General features: G+C 43.0%; 1 protein-coding gene across 1 annotated transcript in view; it reads right to left on the reverse strand.

Annotated features, from left to right (window-relative positions):
* Window positions 1–18,599, reverse strand: part of LOC103363027 (phosphatidylinositol-binding clathrin assembly protein) — a gene marked incomplete at its 5' end in the record, with an annotated part of 60,335 nt that extends 41,736 nt beyond the window's left edge. Inside the window, one exon of the mRNA XM_008289604.1 lies at window positions 18,450–18,599. Within this exon, the coding sequence (XP_008287826.1) occupies window positions 18,450–18,599 (150 nt within the window). The remainder of the gene's footprint in view (window positions 1–18,449) is intronic.
* Window positions 18,600–18,803: the final 204 nt, after the last annotated feature.

An 18,803-nucleotide genomic window follows, 5' to 3' on the forward strand; every position in this document is an offset into this window, starting at 1 on the left:
TGTCGTGGTCCCCGTTTGCCCTGATGCAGAGGTCAGAGGTCGGCTATAAAGCCCCAGAGCTGGTGGGGATTCTCCAGCAGGGAGGCCAGTTTAACCCTCGTCTCCTGACTGTTACCCCCGCTGCTTCCGATGGTTTAACCTCCACTGCTTGCATTACCCCAGGCTGTGCAGTCTATGTTTAAAAATTAACTTTTCTCCTGCTGTTTTTTTCTTTCTCCCGTCATCTATTAGGACTCACCCGGCTCGCACGGAACCGGTGAGGGAGGACAAATGGCAAGAGGAAGCAGTCAGAAAAAAATTAATTAACCTTTGGGAAGTGGGAGAAGATTGGCAGCAAAATATAATAAATTATTACGTAATAGCCTCTTGCAAATGTTAATGAGATCAAATCTAAAGCTCGCACTTCAGTCCAGAAAGTGAAAAATCATGTCACCGCTATCGTTTACAGACTTTTTGACATCCTTGTTTATATCTGAACACTTTTCCGCCGCCGTGTGACATAACAGAAAGCCGATCCGTCCGCCGCTTCCTCGCCAACTCCTAAACACTGCTCGCCTGTTCGCTTTGACAGATCTGATGTCACCGAGAAGGTGTTGGAAGTGATTTACTTCCCATTTTCCAGGGAAGGTTTGCTCTTTTTCTACCAGCAGCCTGCTTCACATTTACACATCCTCGTTCCCTCACACCTGGGAGTTGCCCAGCACAACCTCTGTCTTTTACTGCTGGCCGCTGATCAGCTCATAAAGTTGTTTTTTTTCTTTCCCAGCTTGTGTGGGAGACTTTTTTTTTTTGCCTTGTTTCAGAGCACCTCAATGTTGAGATATTAATGATGAAGAGGTCTTTACTTATTCACTTTCTCAGACTCTGAATTTTCTGGCTGGAGAGTCAGAACTTATTCAGACCTTTGGGAGAACCAGTCCCTGAGCAGGCGCTGGTATCTCAACCGTATTTCCAAAAAGGCTGTCTCGGTTTGTCTCGCGGATATGAGCACCCACATTTGAGTCAGCACTTGACTTTAAAAAAAAAAAGATTAGTAAGGTAATATCAAACTAAGCTGTGTGCAGCTGTCACCCACAGGTATGTGAATACAAAACAAGGAGCCTCTGCAGTGCGTATAGGAACACTACATTATAAGCCTTTTAATTAGAGGACTTTAAAGACCTTGAGCTAAGTGGCAGAACTGTGTTTTGTGCAAAATGTGAAAAACGACCCCAACTTGAACAACATTCAACTTTGTGTGCACTTGGAAAACACATCAACGCAGGTGTCACAGCGCTGACTCAACCTTGAGCTGCATAGCTGAGGAAGTAAAAGGGTTCATTCTTTATTGTCAGGTGTGCTGGTTTGTTTGTTAACCTTACATAAGGAGTGCTTTGGCATATTATTCAGCTGTCTTAATGGCATGTCTTCTGAGTGATATATGTGTGCGAGGCGAGATTATGAAACGGGCTGGCTTCCATTATTAGTCCTACATGATGCTGTTATTCACTCCATGTTCTGGATTGTAGTTGTGTCGATTATCAGACGGTTGTGCTGAGCTGTAAATTAGATTTTATTGCTGTGTCACTGTCTGGGATGTAAGAAGCTTAACAATAGCATAAATCTTAAAGCAGAGAATAAAGTTCAATCCTCCAGCTGCTGCTAATTATTGCCATACATATTGCAGCTAATGTTTTTGACCTCCTAGCATTTTGCTGGTCGTGAACTTCCTCCATTAAAGCATCCTCTTGATAGTTTCTGTGTTTGACTGTGGATGCAAAGATTTTACTACTTGTTTTATAGAGAGCGACTACTGTAGTTTAAAGTGCATACGTCTACAGTTGAATGCAACACAATCCAACTGCAGTCTGTAGCATCGTGTCGAAGTCAAACTAGAAAGGAAGCTGGAGACTCGCCTTGAACTTTGCACTGAAAAGACTTCAGACTTAACCTGCACTCTGAAGACCAGACATGAGTTTGCACTTGGTCCCATCTGAACATCTGTGCTACCTCGTCTTCCTCACATCGCTGAATAACACAGTGCAAGGGAATAAGTCTTGGCTATGGTCCATAGTTCTGGAGGCCTCGGGCTTCCCAAAAGCATCTTAACGTTAAGGCCGCCTCTGTCCAACTGACTTAAAATGATCTGAGATTTGCCAGTTTGCCAATTCCCGATCTGGCAGAGAACCAGTCCTCACTGGCTGGTTGGAGAATCTAAGAATGTGTGTGTGTGTGTGTGTGTGTGTGTGTGTGTGTGTGTGTTTGTGAGCACAAATATGCTTGCGGGCATGTGTGTTGGATTCGGCTGCGCTGACGTTTCCAAGGCCTCTGGGACTGTTTAAAAAGGCATAAAGAATGTGATTTTGTTCTTGTCCTTTTTTGTGCATATGCACACATTGTGGAGACAAAACTCTATTCACAGCGCCACACACGGGGATTCAAGCGCCGTCTGTGGACAGAGCGTCAGTCCCCAGAAGGTTAACCATTGACTTTGGGGCTTTAATGGTGAGAGTTCAGGCTGAGTTACAGTTGAGGCTGGCTGGGGTTAAGCATGTGGCAGTTACGTAAAGGTGAATAAGGCTCCTGGAAGGTACGTCAGTCGGGTTTAGGACTTTGACTGTGATAAAAATGAGTAAGAAATTTATTATTTTTATCCTGACAAAGTTTAACATGTTGTATTTTTTTTAAACTTGAAATGAAAAAATAAAAAAAGACTTTTGATTTCAATATTAAACTACTTACATTTTTTAAATTGCTTTGTTTAGAATAAAACTAAATATTTCATCATATAAACCAAATGAAAACGTGCGTCCAAAACATCTTGCTACGCTCATTTTCAAGTACTGCATTCAAAAAATTTGGAAAAAGCAAAATTCAAAAAGGTTTCTATGCTGACTTGAGGACGTTTTTCATTTTTTTTGAAAGACTTTTGAAAGAAGAGCATAAATGTAAACGTCTTTTCAGAAAAGGGTCTGATGTAGGGATCCTTTAACTCCTGAGACTGACGAGCTGCTTTCATTGTCTTCACCTTCAGCCAGCATGAAAAAAAGCAGCTAAAGTGAAAGAACAGCTACAACTTTCCTATTTCTTCTTCTTCTATGGTTTTTAGCAGCTCGCTACCGACTACCGGCTACTGTTTATCAGCGTCATGTGTAACGCAGCCTTTACATTCATGACACTAGGACAACTAGTCTATTGGCTCAAAATCAGTTGATGGTAACAAGCGTTCTTTTTTAATTATTTTTTGCCATGTAATAAATCTTAACTGTAAATTTCGTACAGATGAAAACGGGCCAAATGAGGAGCAAACAAACATTTGGATTATTAGCTCTTTTCGCAGAGCAACAATGATTAAACAACTCTGATGGATGACATGTTTTTATCTTATAGCTAATCGTGTTGATTACTACTGGATGGATTGTGATGAAGTTTGATCCATCACTCTTTGGTTTAATGGCTAAATATCTGAAAAACAAACGACATTTCACTTCCCATTAGCCTTAGCTGTAATGTGCATTTAATAGTAATTCATAAACTGCAGCACTCCCTAATGCTAGACAGACGACGGTGCACATGGTAAACACTATACTTGGTAAAACTCTGCGTCTTCGTCTTGTCACTATGAGCATGTTTCCATGGTGATGTTAGCATTTAGCTCAAAGCACTGCTGTGCTTAAAAGGAGCCTTAAAGAGCCACTTGCAAAGCTGCACACTCGGTCCTGTTGCTTGTTAAACTGCTGTAAAATTGTTGTTATTTTCTGGCGATCGACAAATGGATTCATCCTTTCAGCCGAATGCGAGTCAGCGCATGTCCGCTGAAGTACACAGAATATGACAGAGCAAGAGGCAGGACGAGATGCTGCCTTGGGATTTGTGTGTTTGTGTAATGAGTTTAGCATTCTGCTTGTGTCAAAATGAACCCAACGTTAAGTTCACAGATGAAGAGAGGGAACGAAGGAGACACGGCAAGAAGAAGAGCTCATGAACTTCATAAGCTCTCTTTCTCTGCCGACTGCTCTCTTCCTCATCAAAAGTCCATTTGACGAGAGGCTGCGTTTCTCCCTCAGTCTCACATACAAAGGCGGCGGCGGCGGCGGCAGCGGAGAGAACCCACACAAAACGCATGGATATAGTTAAAAAGGAGAAAATCTATAAAGGGGCAGAAACACTTGGCGGAGGGAGAGAGACAGAGAGGAAGACTCAGAAACCCACTGAGCCCCAGATTATTCAGCAAAGACGGTTCCAAGAAGAAGGAGACGCAGTTTGCGAGCGGAGATTCAGATTTTTGAGAAAAGGTCTAAGAATAGAGAGGAGAGAAAGGAGGAGACAATGAAAAGATGTACAGAGATTGGGGGGAGGTGGTGGTGGTGGTGGTGGGGGGGAGATGGAGAAGCAGGTCGGCTGTGCTCGTCGAATAATTCATGTTAGCATATCGGAGAACAACCTCATGTATTATTGATGCATTTAGATCTTGGCTACTCCCTGCCTCGCTCAACCTCAGCTGTGAAACATAGCTATACATAGAGCTACCAGCATCCAGCTTCCTACCATCTCCCTCCCTCTCCCTCTGTACCCTCGGTTTCTCCACGTCTTTCTCTCAAAAGTGCAGCACAAGTTGGTGGTTTCCGTAGTAACCAAACACCATGGCCTCAACACTGACCTGAAGTGTTTTCTTCTTCTTCTGTTTTTTTTTTTTTTTTTTGGACTCCATTAGCCAGGTTATGTAGAGGAGAAGCCAAGGCTGGAGTTCTGTAGGCTGTCGCAGAATACCAGCAGCAAAATGTAGAATGAATTTAAAATGACGCATTAAAATCTAAGTGGATATTATGCGACTGATTTCTGTGCTGCTTCATTCGAAGTCGCAAAGGAAATGCGAAAGCTAAGATCTAACCAAACATACCATAAGCCCAAAAGTATGCTGACATCCGCAGCGATACACTCATGGGTCTGGAGTGTTTTTAGTGGTTTATGGTCGGCTGCCCTGAGTTTCCCGTAAGGGGAAATCTTAGCTGGCATGCAGACCTAAACTAGAGTAACGGGATTTTAGCAAACAAAGTGTGTTACATTGGAGCCCTGCTATCTGAGCCTATCAGAGCCAGGTAAAGCTGTGTTTCACAGGATGCCCGATGTTTAAAATCTGATGTCTGAGGCAAATTCCACACCGGCAGCGATATGGTTTAATTCAACCAGGACTTTCTGATGCTTCAGATAAAAAAGAAACTCGCTGCTCAGAGGAAGGATCACAGTCTGAAACAGAAAGCTGTCAGAGGCGAGCTGTAAGTCAGAAGCGTGCCAGAAGGGGGAGGCAAAAGGTCCACCAACTGAAAAAACACAATCATGCATTTTCAAAAAGTTGATGGGATGCATTACCGAGGGCATGACGTTTCAGGCAATTCAGAGCTAGCTGGGAAGTTTGAAAGCTCATCAATTTCAAAAATACTCCATGTATTCCAGTGTCCATGTGCCTGATTAAAGGTCATGTGTTCACTCCTTCATAAAAGCATTACAGTGGGGACACTTGTGCAGAAAGGGGCTCTGATCATTTCCAGAAACAGAGCCATAGACACTCCATATTTTCCTTTATTATTATTATTACATTTGTTTCCGGAGATACGATGCAAAACACATCATTTGGTTATGGCAGAGATAAAAATGGCTACCACACGGCTTCTATGCAGTGGCTCCGTTTCTGAAAGTGTACCAAGTATTCAACATTTTCACACATCGTTCAGACTAAAAACTCTAATATTGTGAGGGAAGGTTTTACTGCTTTAGATTATTAATTAAGTTGAGCTCATCACGTAAACACACTCATTACAAGCCATTTAGATTTTATTCGACCACACCGGAAGGCAAAAGTGTTCATTCAGTCGACACTTGAAGGCAGCGGTCATGAACCTGCCGTCGTAACTTTCCATCCAAATCTTGTGCACAATTTGAATAACTTTCCAGGGAAAAAAAAGAAATATGCAAAATAATTAGCATTTCCTTTTACGACTGTTGTGTTGGGAGTGGAATAAGACTAGAGCTATACTTGCTGCATCCGTGAGTACAGTAGAGTCCATCAGGGTTTGAGTCATGTACATTTCATCATCATGGAGTGTACACAAGGCTCACTGAGGAAGTTCATGCACCCTCCAATATTCCACCATGCCGCAAGAGCAATGAATACATAGACGCCGATTTACTTCACTTTATGACACATGTCCTCCAAGTGGACTCCAGGCGGACTAGAAAGTAGTACAGAAAGAATATCTACACATCGGTAGCAACGACGCATGTGTCTGCAGGGGAGTGTAATCAGGCCCTCACAGAATGCAAAGAGACGACGCACTGAAACTATTCAGACACCATGTTGGATATATATTTGAGGAACATTAGTGTTCTCAGTTGTCCACACAGATCTGATGTCTTCAACTTTAAGTCTCCTTAGAAGTCTGAATACTATTAAGGGATAGGTTTTATGTATGCACGCAGAATCTGTTTTATTCTACTTTAACACATTTTCATCCACACCCCCTTTCAGCCAAGTGTAAAAACTTTTGGGATACGTTGTTCTGCTTTTTTTTTAATGTGCAAATGTGCCTAAACCAAGGTGTATGGAAACATACCGGGAGAGACGAGACGTGATAATTGATCAAATATGGGGATAATGGTGCACATTTTCTGTTCCGTCTCTCTTCAGAGACATTCACGCCACGTTTCGCTCATTTTGATATCAAGAAAAGTGATGAAAGCGCTTGTGTGAAGAATGAAAAAGGAGCGCCTGGGACAGAAGTTCACACCCCATTTACTTCCTCACTTCTACACATTTGGCCAATCACTGTGGGAAGCAGGCATGCTTATCGGTTCTGGAAATTGTCAGACTGTGCAGCAACATCAGAAAGGTGTTGACAACCATCAGATTATTACGTTAAATATTGGCTTAAAGTTCCATTTGTTCAAATAAAATCCGAACTTTTCTTGCTTTTCAAGTTTCAGCCGAGAGGAAGTACTGAATGATGAATCAAGGCTGAAATCCAAACTGCTTCCCAAACAGAAGTATGCGAGTACCCACAGAATCTGCACTCACTGAGTTCAGATCCTTTTCATCTCTCCTCCCTTTGGTATATATATATATATAAAAATAAAATCACAGACCAGCCTCGTTGGTAAACATGAGTGCGCCGCGTGCAACTTTCTGACGTCACATTACACGATATCTGGGAAGTTGAAACGCTTACTGCTCGGCCCTCTTTGGACCTGCCAACGTGTACACAGAGTCAATCAACAACCACGTCTACCAGCACAGAAATTATTGATCCTGGTAGTGAAATCTTCTCTCAGACTTGTACAAATAGCTGCGAGTTATTTGGGATTCGCAGTGTTGTTTAAGGATAGTTCAGCAGGGAGAAGGTATTCTGGGACCTCTGGTGAAAAGAGCTCAAAATTATATTTTCTAAAGCCACAAAGTATTGTAACACCTGTTTACAGGGAACACAGAGGAGTCAGACAGGGCTGCTTATCTCCAAATGGGGGTCAGGCAGTCCACGGGGGAATTATTTTTGGCTGCTGTGCTAGACTTTACTTTCTGTCAAACATACGCATGCACAGAATCGTCAGAACTGACTGCAAACAGAGTTCCACTGAAAGGTGGTGACTCACACAAGAAGCATGAGTCGTGATCGGGCTGTGTTGAATGAAAGCAGCTCTTATGCAAGCAGAGGAACACAAAGACACACACGAGGAAACAGACGTGTGGACAGACACATGTGCACACACAAACTGCCTTCTACTGGTCTAAATCCTGCCTGGGATTCTACCCCCTTCTTCTATTTCTTCCTCCTCCGCCTCCTCCTCCTCCTCCTAACTCGTATTTCTCCTCCTCTTACGCAATCAACTATTTAGCCTCCAAATCCAATCAAAGTGTGAAAGAAACAGAGTCACAAAGAGATGTTGGGTGGGTGCTGAGGACGATAGGATTAAATAAATATGTCTAAACATTTGTAAGTATACATCTGCAAAACCTCAGCGAGTGTGTGTGTGTGTGTGTGTGTGTGTGTGTGTGTGTGTGTGTGTGTGTGAGCCTGTGCCTACAAGGTGACAAGGCTAATAGTGTGTGGGCTCCTGCTCTCAGGGGAGCAGTTGTGTCTTGCTGGTGGATGAGTGTGTCAGCGAGGTCAATGATGCAGCGAGCAACATGAGTCATCACTCGAAACACTAATGCACACACACACACACACACACATATAAAGTGAAGTTTTCTATCTACAGTGCAATGTTCCTTGTGTTTGCTTGTACATTTTTTGACAAAAACTACAAGTGCAAAGAATGTGGGAGCTGGGATACTGCAGCACTTCATCCATGGAATTGTGCTTCTTTTTTTTTTTCTCCCCCAATTATAGGGTGGAAATCCAATATCCTACACGTTAAAGTTCATTTTCTGTGTAGAAATTGTTGGGTGACTGGCAGTATGATCTCTTCCAAGGCTTGGAATAGCATGAAACAGGACAAAAGTTCTCAGAAAAGAGTTGGAAAATACTGGCTTGCTTTGATTTAAATAAACCTTCAGCAGGAACTTAACTCCATGTTGCTGCTAAAGCTAAAGAGTACACTTCATAGTAACCTAATCAGATCATTTTCTAAATGCCGGGTCTATTTTTAGTTCACTTTTAATCAGAGATCAAATGCAGAGATACAGTTAATTGTAATGCTTTAAGTGCAATTGTATAGACTGGTGGCACCAAGAGAGCTAATTACAGTTCTACTAATTAAACCTGGCACTTGAAGAGAGAGTAGTGAAGGGGGTAAAATTACTTCTCACAGGCAGTACCTTTTAGAATAAGTGTGCAAATTAGAAGAGATGTTGTAACAACAAGATTACCTCACGACAGCAAAAAAAAAAAAAAAGTGAAGTACAAGCGGTACCATTCGGCGTGTGTGGAAACGTGGGCTTTTGCCATTTTGCGCAACATTCGGCGCATCACTGCTACTTCACAAGCAGCGCGGCTTCCCCATAAATGAGGACACACCGTGGGAGAGTTGATGATCAATATAAACGACGTGGAAATGCAGAAACAGCGCTGATCTTTCATCGCCGTGTAGTCGCTCCTTGTATTCGAAGGGCGATAAGGAAAAAATGTAATACTGCTGACTGTTCTGTTACATAACCTAAGTATGTCTGGCTGCATATTTTCAAATGGTGCGTTTCCACTTAACGCTACCAGAGAAAAAAAAAAAAAGGTTCTGATAGCACAGAAGACACAGTGGAAAAACACTGTTTAGTTGAAGTGTGCTTGTTGTGAAGTGGCCCTTTTTTTTTTTAACCTGTGACCCCACAAACTGCTGTAGTAAACTCTGATGTTCCTTGGTAGTAGCTGAGGAACAACTGCTGTTCACATGGTAGTTAGCCTGATGTGCTAAACGTTGCATCTTCCTGACAATGCTGCAAAAAAATCCACCTTCCAAGCTTCTTAAAACCTCCTCCTGCAGCCCCATGCACAGGACCGGCTCCAGAACAAAATGACTTCTGGAATTAGTGGGGATGCCTTAAAGTTATTATCACCTACCAAAAACTAAGTATATCCCAGTTTATGTGCATGTCCACCTGCTTTCATATCAATCCAGCAGTCATTGCATGCAAATATGAATAGCTTCATGTCCATCTGTAATGACAGCACAGGTAGGTCTTTGTCTTGTTTATGGCGTAGTCGGTCACAGCATTTACAGGCAATACGGTAGCATTGTTTGTTTAAGAGGTTTACATGTGTTTGGTATGTCTAATATCCTAGTTTAGGAAGTCCACACACTGTAATTAGCATGATTTATGGATGGGTTATACATAAAATAACACCAGCAGATTACACACAAAAGTAATAAGTGAATACACTGTGCTTGACACACTGTAGGAACAACACAATCAGTGTGTAGCTGCTATTAACTGTAAAAACTGCTCCTTGTATTATTCTGTGTTTGATATCTATTGTAGTATGCATAGAACCACATCCATGCTCCACATCCGTCTGTGCACTCAAACGTAGAAAGCATGAACTGGCCGTTACAGGGTCTTCGCCGCTGTTAACGTTGTGGTTTTCTCCACGATCCGTGTTGGTGTCTGCAGCAGCCGATGTCCAACTTCGGCCTCCCCAAACATTTTTAAACATCCATGTAATGAATGACATTTGGTCTAGTTACACTTGCCAACCTAAGATTGGACTGTAAGAGCTGTGGAGACGGGTTCGACAAAACATCTGATCAGCATTACGTCAGTAGACTCTCCATATCAATAACGTAAATCAGTATTGAATACAAATAAAAAACTGAAATGAGATGCAGACACCCCCCGACTGGGAGAATCTCCATTGCACTCATTGCAGCCTGCAAGTTTCTGGATGGCTGAGCCAGCTGAGCCCAGGAGGACGGCCACACACAGACAAAAACACACACACACACACACACACATTGCTTTCATCTATTGATCACACAAGATGCAGCCAATTTACTTGAGTTGGAAAAACTTGTTTATCTGCCTGAAGGAGTATAAGGAAGTGTGTGGTGAGTGTGTCAGCTCATGGTGGGTCACCCTGGAGTTTTCACTTTTTAGATAGGATGTTTGGGTATCAGAGATAAGCAGGAGTCCATCTCACACACACACACACACACACACACACACATACACAGACCAGTAGTGCGCTGCAATCTCTGCCTCTAGACTAATCATCTTTCTGTCTGCGCACCAGTGGCTGATAGGAAGCACATGTGCAGCGACTTTGTGTACGTGTGCATTCAAGCCTTTCAGATTATCACCAGTGACTCCTATTAGAGTCATGGTGACCTCTCAAACACAACACAAATAACATCCTCGCTGCCCGTGATCCCTCTGACACAGTGCTTGAGTCAGCGGTTCTCTACACCTCTTTTCTCTTTCTGTCTTTCATTTTGCTGCCTTCCTTTCCTTCCAGGCGGCCTCCTCCTGCTCGGTCAAACGGCTGTCTTTCGTAATGTCTCGCACGCCTCGTCCTGGCTTCAATCTCTGCCTCCGTCTGTGTCCTCGCTCTCCCCGAGGCGCTGGGGGAGAGTAGTGATGAGAGTGCTTTCGGTGACGTCACTGAAACAAATGGGCCGTTCGCTATCTGGGACACCAGCGTCGGCCGAGGTGGGCCGGGGTGGCGACTCCCAGTGCCAACTTTACACCCCCGTAAGTGTCTCGAGCACACCTTGCTGTTCTCTTCCTCCCTCTGTCCGACCATCCCCCCTCCCCCTTCTCCTTCCTCGATCTCTTTCTATCTCGAAACACTCACACAGAGGAAGGGAAAGGTGTGTGTCCTGCTACCATCAGCACTTTCACTGGTGTCCTCGCCAGACCGTCCCTGTCTCCTCTCATGTCCTTAATGACTCTCACACTCTGTCTGCTCCCTGCCTCTCTCTCTCTCTCTCTCTCCACATCTTCTCCTCCCCTCGCCCCACCACCTTTCTCTCCCTCCGTCCTATTGCTGTACCCAGGCTTGATGTACAGAGTCGCAGCTCTCTATCCTGATTCCTGATGCACTGAAGTGCAATCAATCAGACTGTAATTTTCCTCGCTGACACGTACAACTATCCTGCCCCGAAGAAGAAAAGATGATGGGTAGTATTTTTGAGTACGTGGCGTCCTTGAAAACAAACTCCCGAAAAGGGTTTCACAGCGCCGTGCTATACTGTACCCTGTGGTCTGGCAAATCTTTAGGCTGTGACATTCCTCGAAGTCACAGCACACTGAGGAAAAACGGAAAACTATGAGAGCTATTAAGGAGGCTGTTTCTCTTGGAAAATATTTAGCGAGACAGGTTGCAGGGGTTTGATATTCAGCTGTGTTCAAAAGCTTTTGTTCTTAGTTACAAAACCAAATTTGAAACTGTTGACTAGCAGCTAATTGACTATTTAGACTATGAACTGCAGAATTACTCTGATTCTCTCTGATTCAGCTGGTAGCTTCTGTGTTTAGCGTGAAGCTGTTGTAGGCACGTGCTAACTAACAATGAGGACAGTAAGGCTTGTTTGGTTTGTAGTTTTGTAATATATGGCAGCATGTTTTAGGGTTTTATGTGAATTGCTGCAACAACATTTCTGACACCCAGCAGCTTTATGCATTATGGCAGTGAGGGCTAATAACAACTATGGATATTCTGACGTCTCTCCGATGTGGAAGCCAGTCCACCACTGCAGGTAAGTGTGGGGGTCATCGACAGACAGTAGGAACCATTAAGTTGGGCTCCAATGGTTTCTGCGAAGCCTAACCGAACACAAGGTGCTCGAGGCTATGTCGACTACGTAGAGCCGCAAATATTGGCGGTGAGCTAAGCAACCATTTTATTTGTTCGAGCCAGCCCACTGTCGCCGTAGTTTAAAACATCGTCCGCAATGCTTGAACCTGACGGGCCGAGGGGCTTGAATTACACTAATGGAAACCGTGGTTATTATTTTTGGTCGGTCCAGTTTTTCTCCAGTCGTACGTCCCCAGACTGTTAGAAGGTGGTTTCATATAGCTTTTTATATCATCACATCAGGCAGGAATTCAAATCAGGTCCACTCCAGTTTGTATTCGGACTCGGAAAACTGCACAATGACATCTCCAACTAAGTTCACCGGCAATTAACTTTCTATTTAAGTCGATTACATGAGTTATTTGTTGAACCCTTTACCTAAAACAGATGGGAAAACACAGCAACATCATCCCTGAAATAACCTAAATTCATGGGGAGGGTTTTTTTTGATTGTAGTGATGATGGATAACAAAGATTAGCTGAAAAAAAAAAAATCTCTTCAGCATCTCAAGCTGTTGCCAAAACAACAGAATCACACTCTAATGCAACAGATGAACAGTTCATGTAATATTCAAAGAGGTGATTTATCGACACAGCTCCGCTCGCAGGACGGCTGCAGGGACGGGAATGTTGGTCCGCCATTTGGTCAGTCAAACACTTTGGTCCAGACTAAAGTATGCCAAAAAAAATAAATAAATAAATATCGCTGGGTCTGCTATGAAACTTTGCTCACATCTTCATACTCTCTGGAGGATAAGGCCTCCTGATTTTAGCAATTCTGTGGCATCACCACAAGCACTACGATGAGTTGAACATTTGTGGTTTTCACAGCTCCACAACTATAATAAAAGTATAAAACCAGTAAATTCTGTGCAGATATTACCCAGTGGACGCGATCTAAAAACTCTCTTGATCCTTTATCTGATAATACCAGCTGGTCAAGTTATCCTTTTGCCAAACTTAATCTGGCGAAATCTACTTATAACCCTGTTTCTATTTGCTAAAATACAGCAGTATCAGGCTTATGTGTTCATCTCCTTTAAGTTATATTAATCTTTCCTGGATAGACAAAAATGATGCGCACACAAATGAATACGTTTGCAAGAGACCTGATGGGTTGGTTTCTACTGATTTTACAGAGAGCAGAAGCTCCACAAGCTCTAGAATAGCTGTGCCTTCACGCTGGTTAGGATAATATATTTTAACATCTCATTATATTTTAAGATTTAGTTTTATAGCAGTGAAGAGCGCTTAGAGTAAACAAAGTTAAACAAAGCAATACGACCAAATGTCTCATTTCACAGAGTAAATGTGGGGATATATTGTTCTTCGAGAATCAGTTGCAAGAAATGCTGGGAAAGAAAAGCAATTCAGGTGGATTATGGGTCAAACACCCAGAAGCAGAAGAAGTGCTTTTTGCCTTTTAATAAAATCGATTTTTAAATAAGTTTGACTCCTACAGGACCCCATGTTTCCCCGTTTCTCAAACACTCATTTCTTGTAGCATCCTCTGTCACTTCTTCTGCCTGCTCCTGGAATTCCATGAACGAATGCTGCCCTCCTCTTTTTCTCCCATGTCCTTGCTTGCTCTCTATCTCTCTGCAGCCTTGTTCAGGTCGTGGGTGGTCAAAGCATCAAACGCTCCCTGGAGACAGACCCAGCAGCCTCCCCAGAGGGAAGGCAGAGGAATGCTGTGGCTGGGAGAGAAGGGATGGAAAATAGTTCTCTCAGCCATTGTTTGGGGTTTCCTGCTGGATTGTTTTTGGTACATATTGGCCCACGATACAAAGGCTTGGAAGCAGAGGCACACGCTGACAAATGATAACAACTGAGACAATGGCCAGACAAGGAGCCAGGACTAGGCACTAATCGCACCCCTGCCTGTAGTTAATGTCAAAGTTGAACTTTATGTTCACCAATATGGAAAATTTAGACCACCGCACGGCACTCGTCTGTCACAAACACCCACAAGGAGAGAGTCTGAGTGAAACCTCCAAATCCTGCAGCTGTGTTTCTGCGAGCCGTGCTCTTGAAGTGGCTTTGTAGCAGCACAAAAGTGAAATTGTGATCAAAGATATTGACTGGGTCTTGATCGCTCGCAAGATTCACAGTGTCATTGGGGAGTGAGCCAGGATTGCTTCTTGGCAGGGAGGAAAAAACTGGAGGTGAAGAATGGAATGAGTATCAATACCTGCCACACACACACACGCACACACACACACACACACAATGAAAACGCGCTATTACTCTAATCACGATCCCAAGCCCTTTAACAAATATGGCAGCTGAGGCAAAGAAGAGATATTAAAACTTAATTCACCTGCTATTTGCTCTGAATGGTAAATTCCCACATCTGATTTGAAAGCATGGGCTGAATATATTAGCAGGGACAGCAGTCTAAAATGGGCTGCATTTAAAATGGCTGCATTTTGCTGACACCCAGACCGGCCCACAATGAATGCAACAGCGGGCTAAATTTAAATATGTTCAGATATTACTGTCTGCTGATTTACATTCAGTCGCTGACCACGGAGTTGGAAGTGTGCGGCGCGGAAAGGCAATCTGTTTTAGTCTACAGCTAAATTCAACCTGGATTACATGCAGCATATAATCCTACATATTTTGCTATTTTTACTTTTGCTGCACGACGAAAATGGCACAAAAATGCCATCAATTATCCAACAATTGCTCATTGAGGGGTTTCATATTGTCCATGTCCAACCCTTTCCTTTACTCCTTCCTCTTTTGAATACCTGCTCCTTTCATTCTCGTCTTCCTTCCTTTCGTCTGTATTGTTCTTTCCCCTCACATGCCAAATATATTGTGTTGATGTAATGTTTTTTTAAACACCATGACGCAATAAGCACTACCAATATATACCTGTAATAATCACTGGATTAACAGCAACACTGTCACCGAATCCCAGACAAATCAAATAATTTTAGCCTGAGCAGTTGCTTAGAGACCTGTGAAAATAACATTTCAGGGAGGAGCCTCGATCTTATCACGAGTGTGAGACGCTGACACGTCAGTATCTAATATGTAAAGTGACACACGTCAGCTCTCTCATGCTTACATCCATCAGAAGTTTATCAAAAATTCCGCGGCAGGCCTTAAAATTAGATTCCGTGACATACAGCAATTTCTATTTGCATCAAAAGTCTCACACATCCGTCACCACAAGTCCTGTCAGAAGGAGCTGTCTGAGGTCTGCACGCAGATTCCATTCAGCCTAAATCATCTTTACTATGAGGGTGTTCACCAGACGCCGTACAGGACCGCCTTTAGTGTGCCAAGCCGAGCTGCAGCCGGTCAGCGGTGTTGATCTGAAAGGGAATGTACAGTCTATTGACCCCAATTCTGTGGGTCTGTGGTTTCTAATTTTACGGCCAGATTTCTCTCAGCTCTGACTATAATGGATGAGACGGCCATGAGGGAGCAGGGACACCTGGCCGCCGAGCCTCAGTCAGCACCACTGTCCTGACAGGCCTGATGAATGCAGGCTGATGAGTACACACTCTCTGCCACAAGCCCGAAGCCTCGCTCTGTGCAGCTAAAACAGAAACCTACTGTAATCTGCTCTACGTGTGTTTGTAATACAGACTTTCAATTACCGCACACACTACTTAGTTAGTGTCTAAATTTAATAACCACTGAACAGCACCGTATTGCCAATAAAACACTGTCTTTTAAACGCCCGTTGCACTTGAATTACTATCACTTGAATGCTTTGTATGGCTCTGTGTTTGTAATTTGTAAAACAAGATTACCATGTTGCACCACACACACATTTCATACCCACAGCTTTACTCATCTGCCTGCTGCGTGAAGATATATAATTTAAGATCAGGTCTTAATAATGCATCTGAAAAAACAAAAAAGATGCTGTTCATTAAATTAATATCACCACTTTGTAACGGATTAGCGATAATAAAATGATGAACACACCAACATAAAGCCATATTAACAACAATAACTTGACTAGAATTAGATTTTCCATTATGTGCCACCACACAAACAAACACAGTGATTGTGAGTTTGTTGTTAGTCAAAGCAGAAATGAGGAATTAGCATCGCGCTGCAATCACTGTTAAGTCCCTCTAGGTGAGACATCAACATCAAAACGGTTTAATGTGACAGTGACAACTCAGAGATAAATCAGCCTACAGTTCGGGAATACCTCTCAACCGCCTCCCGCTGCTCTGCAGTGACCTACTTAGCATGATTTATCAAAATGTTGCAGGAATTTCCATAGCTTCAGCATTCCTTCAGGAAGGAGTTGCCTAATGATGTGATGTCTCTCTTAAGTGTGAGGTCTTGGTTTATGTAAGTGTCTTATTATTAAAGGTGTCAGTTTGTCTCCGTTGCCCCTATACCACCAACATAACATCTAATTTTGGAGCGCTGATTCTCTGCACCTAAAATACAGTGTTAGAAGCAGCTGCTGTTTGGGTGTCAGTGCGTTTAGAGGCTTCTATCACGGGCCCAAAACACAATGATCTCACAGCCGTAGCTTCCTCTTTTCGGAGGAAGTTTAGATTAAGGCAACAAACAACGAACCAGCGAGCGGAAGCATTACATAACGTCGACACAAGTGATCTCAGCTCAACGAGGAAGCAATGCTTCCCCAAATTAACGGAAATTAAGAGGAATGTGACGCAGGGTGTGTCAGCTTTTTGGGTGTGTTTGACTGTTGTGTGTGTGTTTGTGTACGAGAGATTACAGGGTGGTGTTTTCTTCATGCAAGAGCACACAATGTGTATATAATGTGTAAAATGTGAACACGAGCTTAATCAGCCGCGACTTCATGTCTCACAGCTACCACCCGGCAGTTAGAGAGATCAGGGATGCTCGGTTACGCAAAGATGTCTGTCAGAATGGAAACAAGTGGCTTTTTTTTTTTTTTTTTTAAGGATTTTGGGAAATTTGCTCATTTGCTTTTTTTTGTGTGCAAGAAATTGAACAGATTGATGTCTGCACAGCAAAACTGAACTGTTGTGTTATTGTTTCGCAACCTCTCAGCTGCACACGTCACATGTCAGATATTGATCAGATAGCATGAAAAGTACAGACACTCCTTTCGTCCAGTGGTTATAAAAGGCCACATGAAAATGCAGCTTTATTCAAATGACACGAAGCCACAGACGACAACAGAAAGATGAGAGCCGAAAAACAAACACTTATGCCCCTATTTTTTGTTCAGTGACATGTCAAAAACTACGCTTAACTCCTTCTTCTATAAGCAAAATAAAACAGAATAGGAGCAAGTGTACCATTTGTCAGACTTGTCCAGTGCTCATAGGTTTTATGGTTATGGTATCTCACAACAAACAGCAATATGCCCGGACTGCTGTTTTCATAAAATATGCATTCTGCGCAACAACACTATAGAGAGCACCAAAGGGCACGGCTAAATCTGAATTTCAAAGTATACTTTCATGTAAAAAATGTATTGTGTTCTATCAGTTTTGTATTAAAGAGGATGAATTATTAACAGGCTGGGAACTAGAGGATCAGTATAAACTACAATAGTGTATTTGAAGGACAAAGCATCGTCTGCTTCTGTCTGGTAATAAATTAATGCAACTACAAAGAATGAATCTACAAATCTCTGCTCTCCCTTTCAAACGCCCCGCTGTCGCATATAAACCGAGACATTCTGCTGACATGGGTCTTGATCAGAATTCATCACAATTAATAGGAAAGTTCTCCGGAACACAGCAGGGTTACTCGACTTTTAATTTAAGATGATTGTCTTTGAATGTTTGAATGCAAATCTGTGGAGGGACTGTGTTATTCCTGCAGCTTCCAACCATGTTTTTATAATAATGTTAATTTATTTGATTATTCATTTGCTTCCATCCTTGTCCCCCATCCTGCCTGCAGCCCGTACCGAGCTAATTAATTTCTCTGTACTCCACAGCTATTTCAATCATTCACGCCTTGTGTTCAATATGTACTTCCTCAGTCGTCCACATGCCGTTTGCATCCCATATGATTCAGTCGCCCTCCCACTCCCCCCACTGCGGACCATAATGCCGATATGGACATGAATAAAAGATCCAAATGTGTATGTTTGTATTTATGAGCATGTGGGCGAGACAGAGTTGAGTAATAATATCACTTATTGATGTTTCCTGCGCCGACTGCCCTGCAGCGCTTTTGTTCGTGTGAATGTGCGTCTCCTACCTCGTTGCCGTACATCATGAGGTGGTGGGTGGTGATAAGGGCTTTGAAGACCACCACCCAGCTGGAGTTGGCTGTGCGCTCAAACAGCGTGTCCGCCAGCTGGGGAATGTTCACGTTCATCTCATTGGTGCAGTGGATCAAATCTGGTCCAGGGTGGAGAAAAAAAAAAAAAAAGCAACACAGTGAGTTAGACACCAGCAGAAACCAGAGCGATGATGAGAAAAGCTTTTAACCCTGATCGAAATCAACAGCAAATTACTTTTCACACGCAGCAAAACGCGGACACGGCAAGGACAGACGGCGCACGGATTTCGGCTGAATTCTTAAGCGAACTAAGTGTGAAGGACATCTGCA

The sequence above is a fragment of the Stegastes partitus genome, unplaced genomic scaffold, assembly GCF_000690725.1.
Source record: "Stegastes partitus isolate 25-593 unplaced genomic scaffold, Stegastes_partitus-1.0.2 Scaffold625, whole genome shotgun sequence".
NCBI classification, from domain to species: Eukaryota; Metazoa; Chordata; class Actinopteri; family Pomacentridae; genus Stegastes; species Stegastes partitus.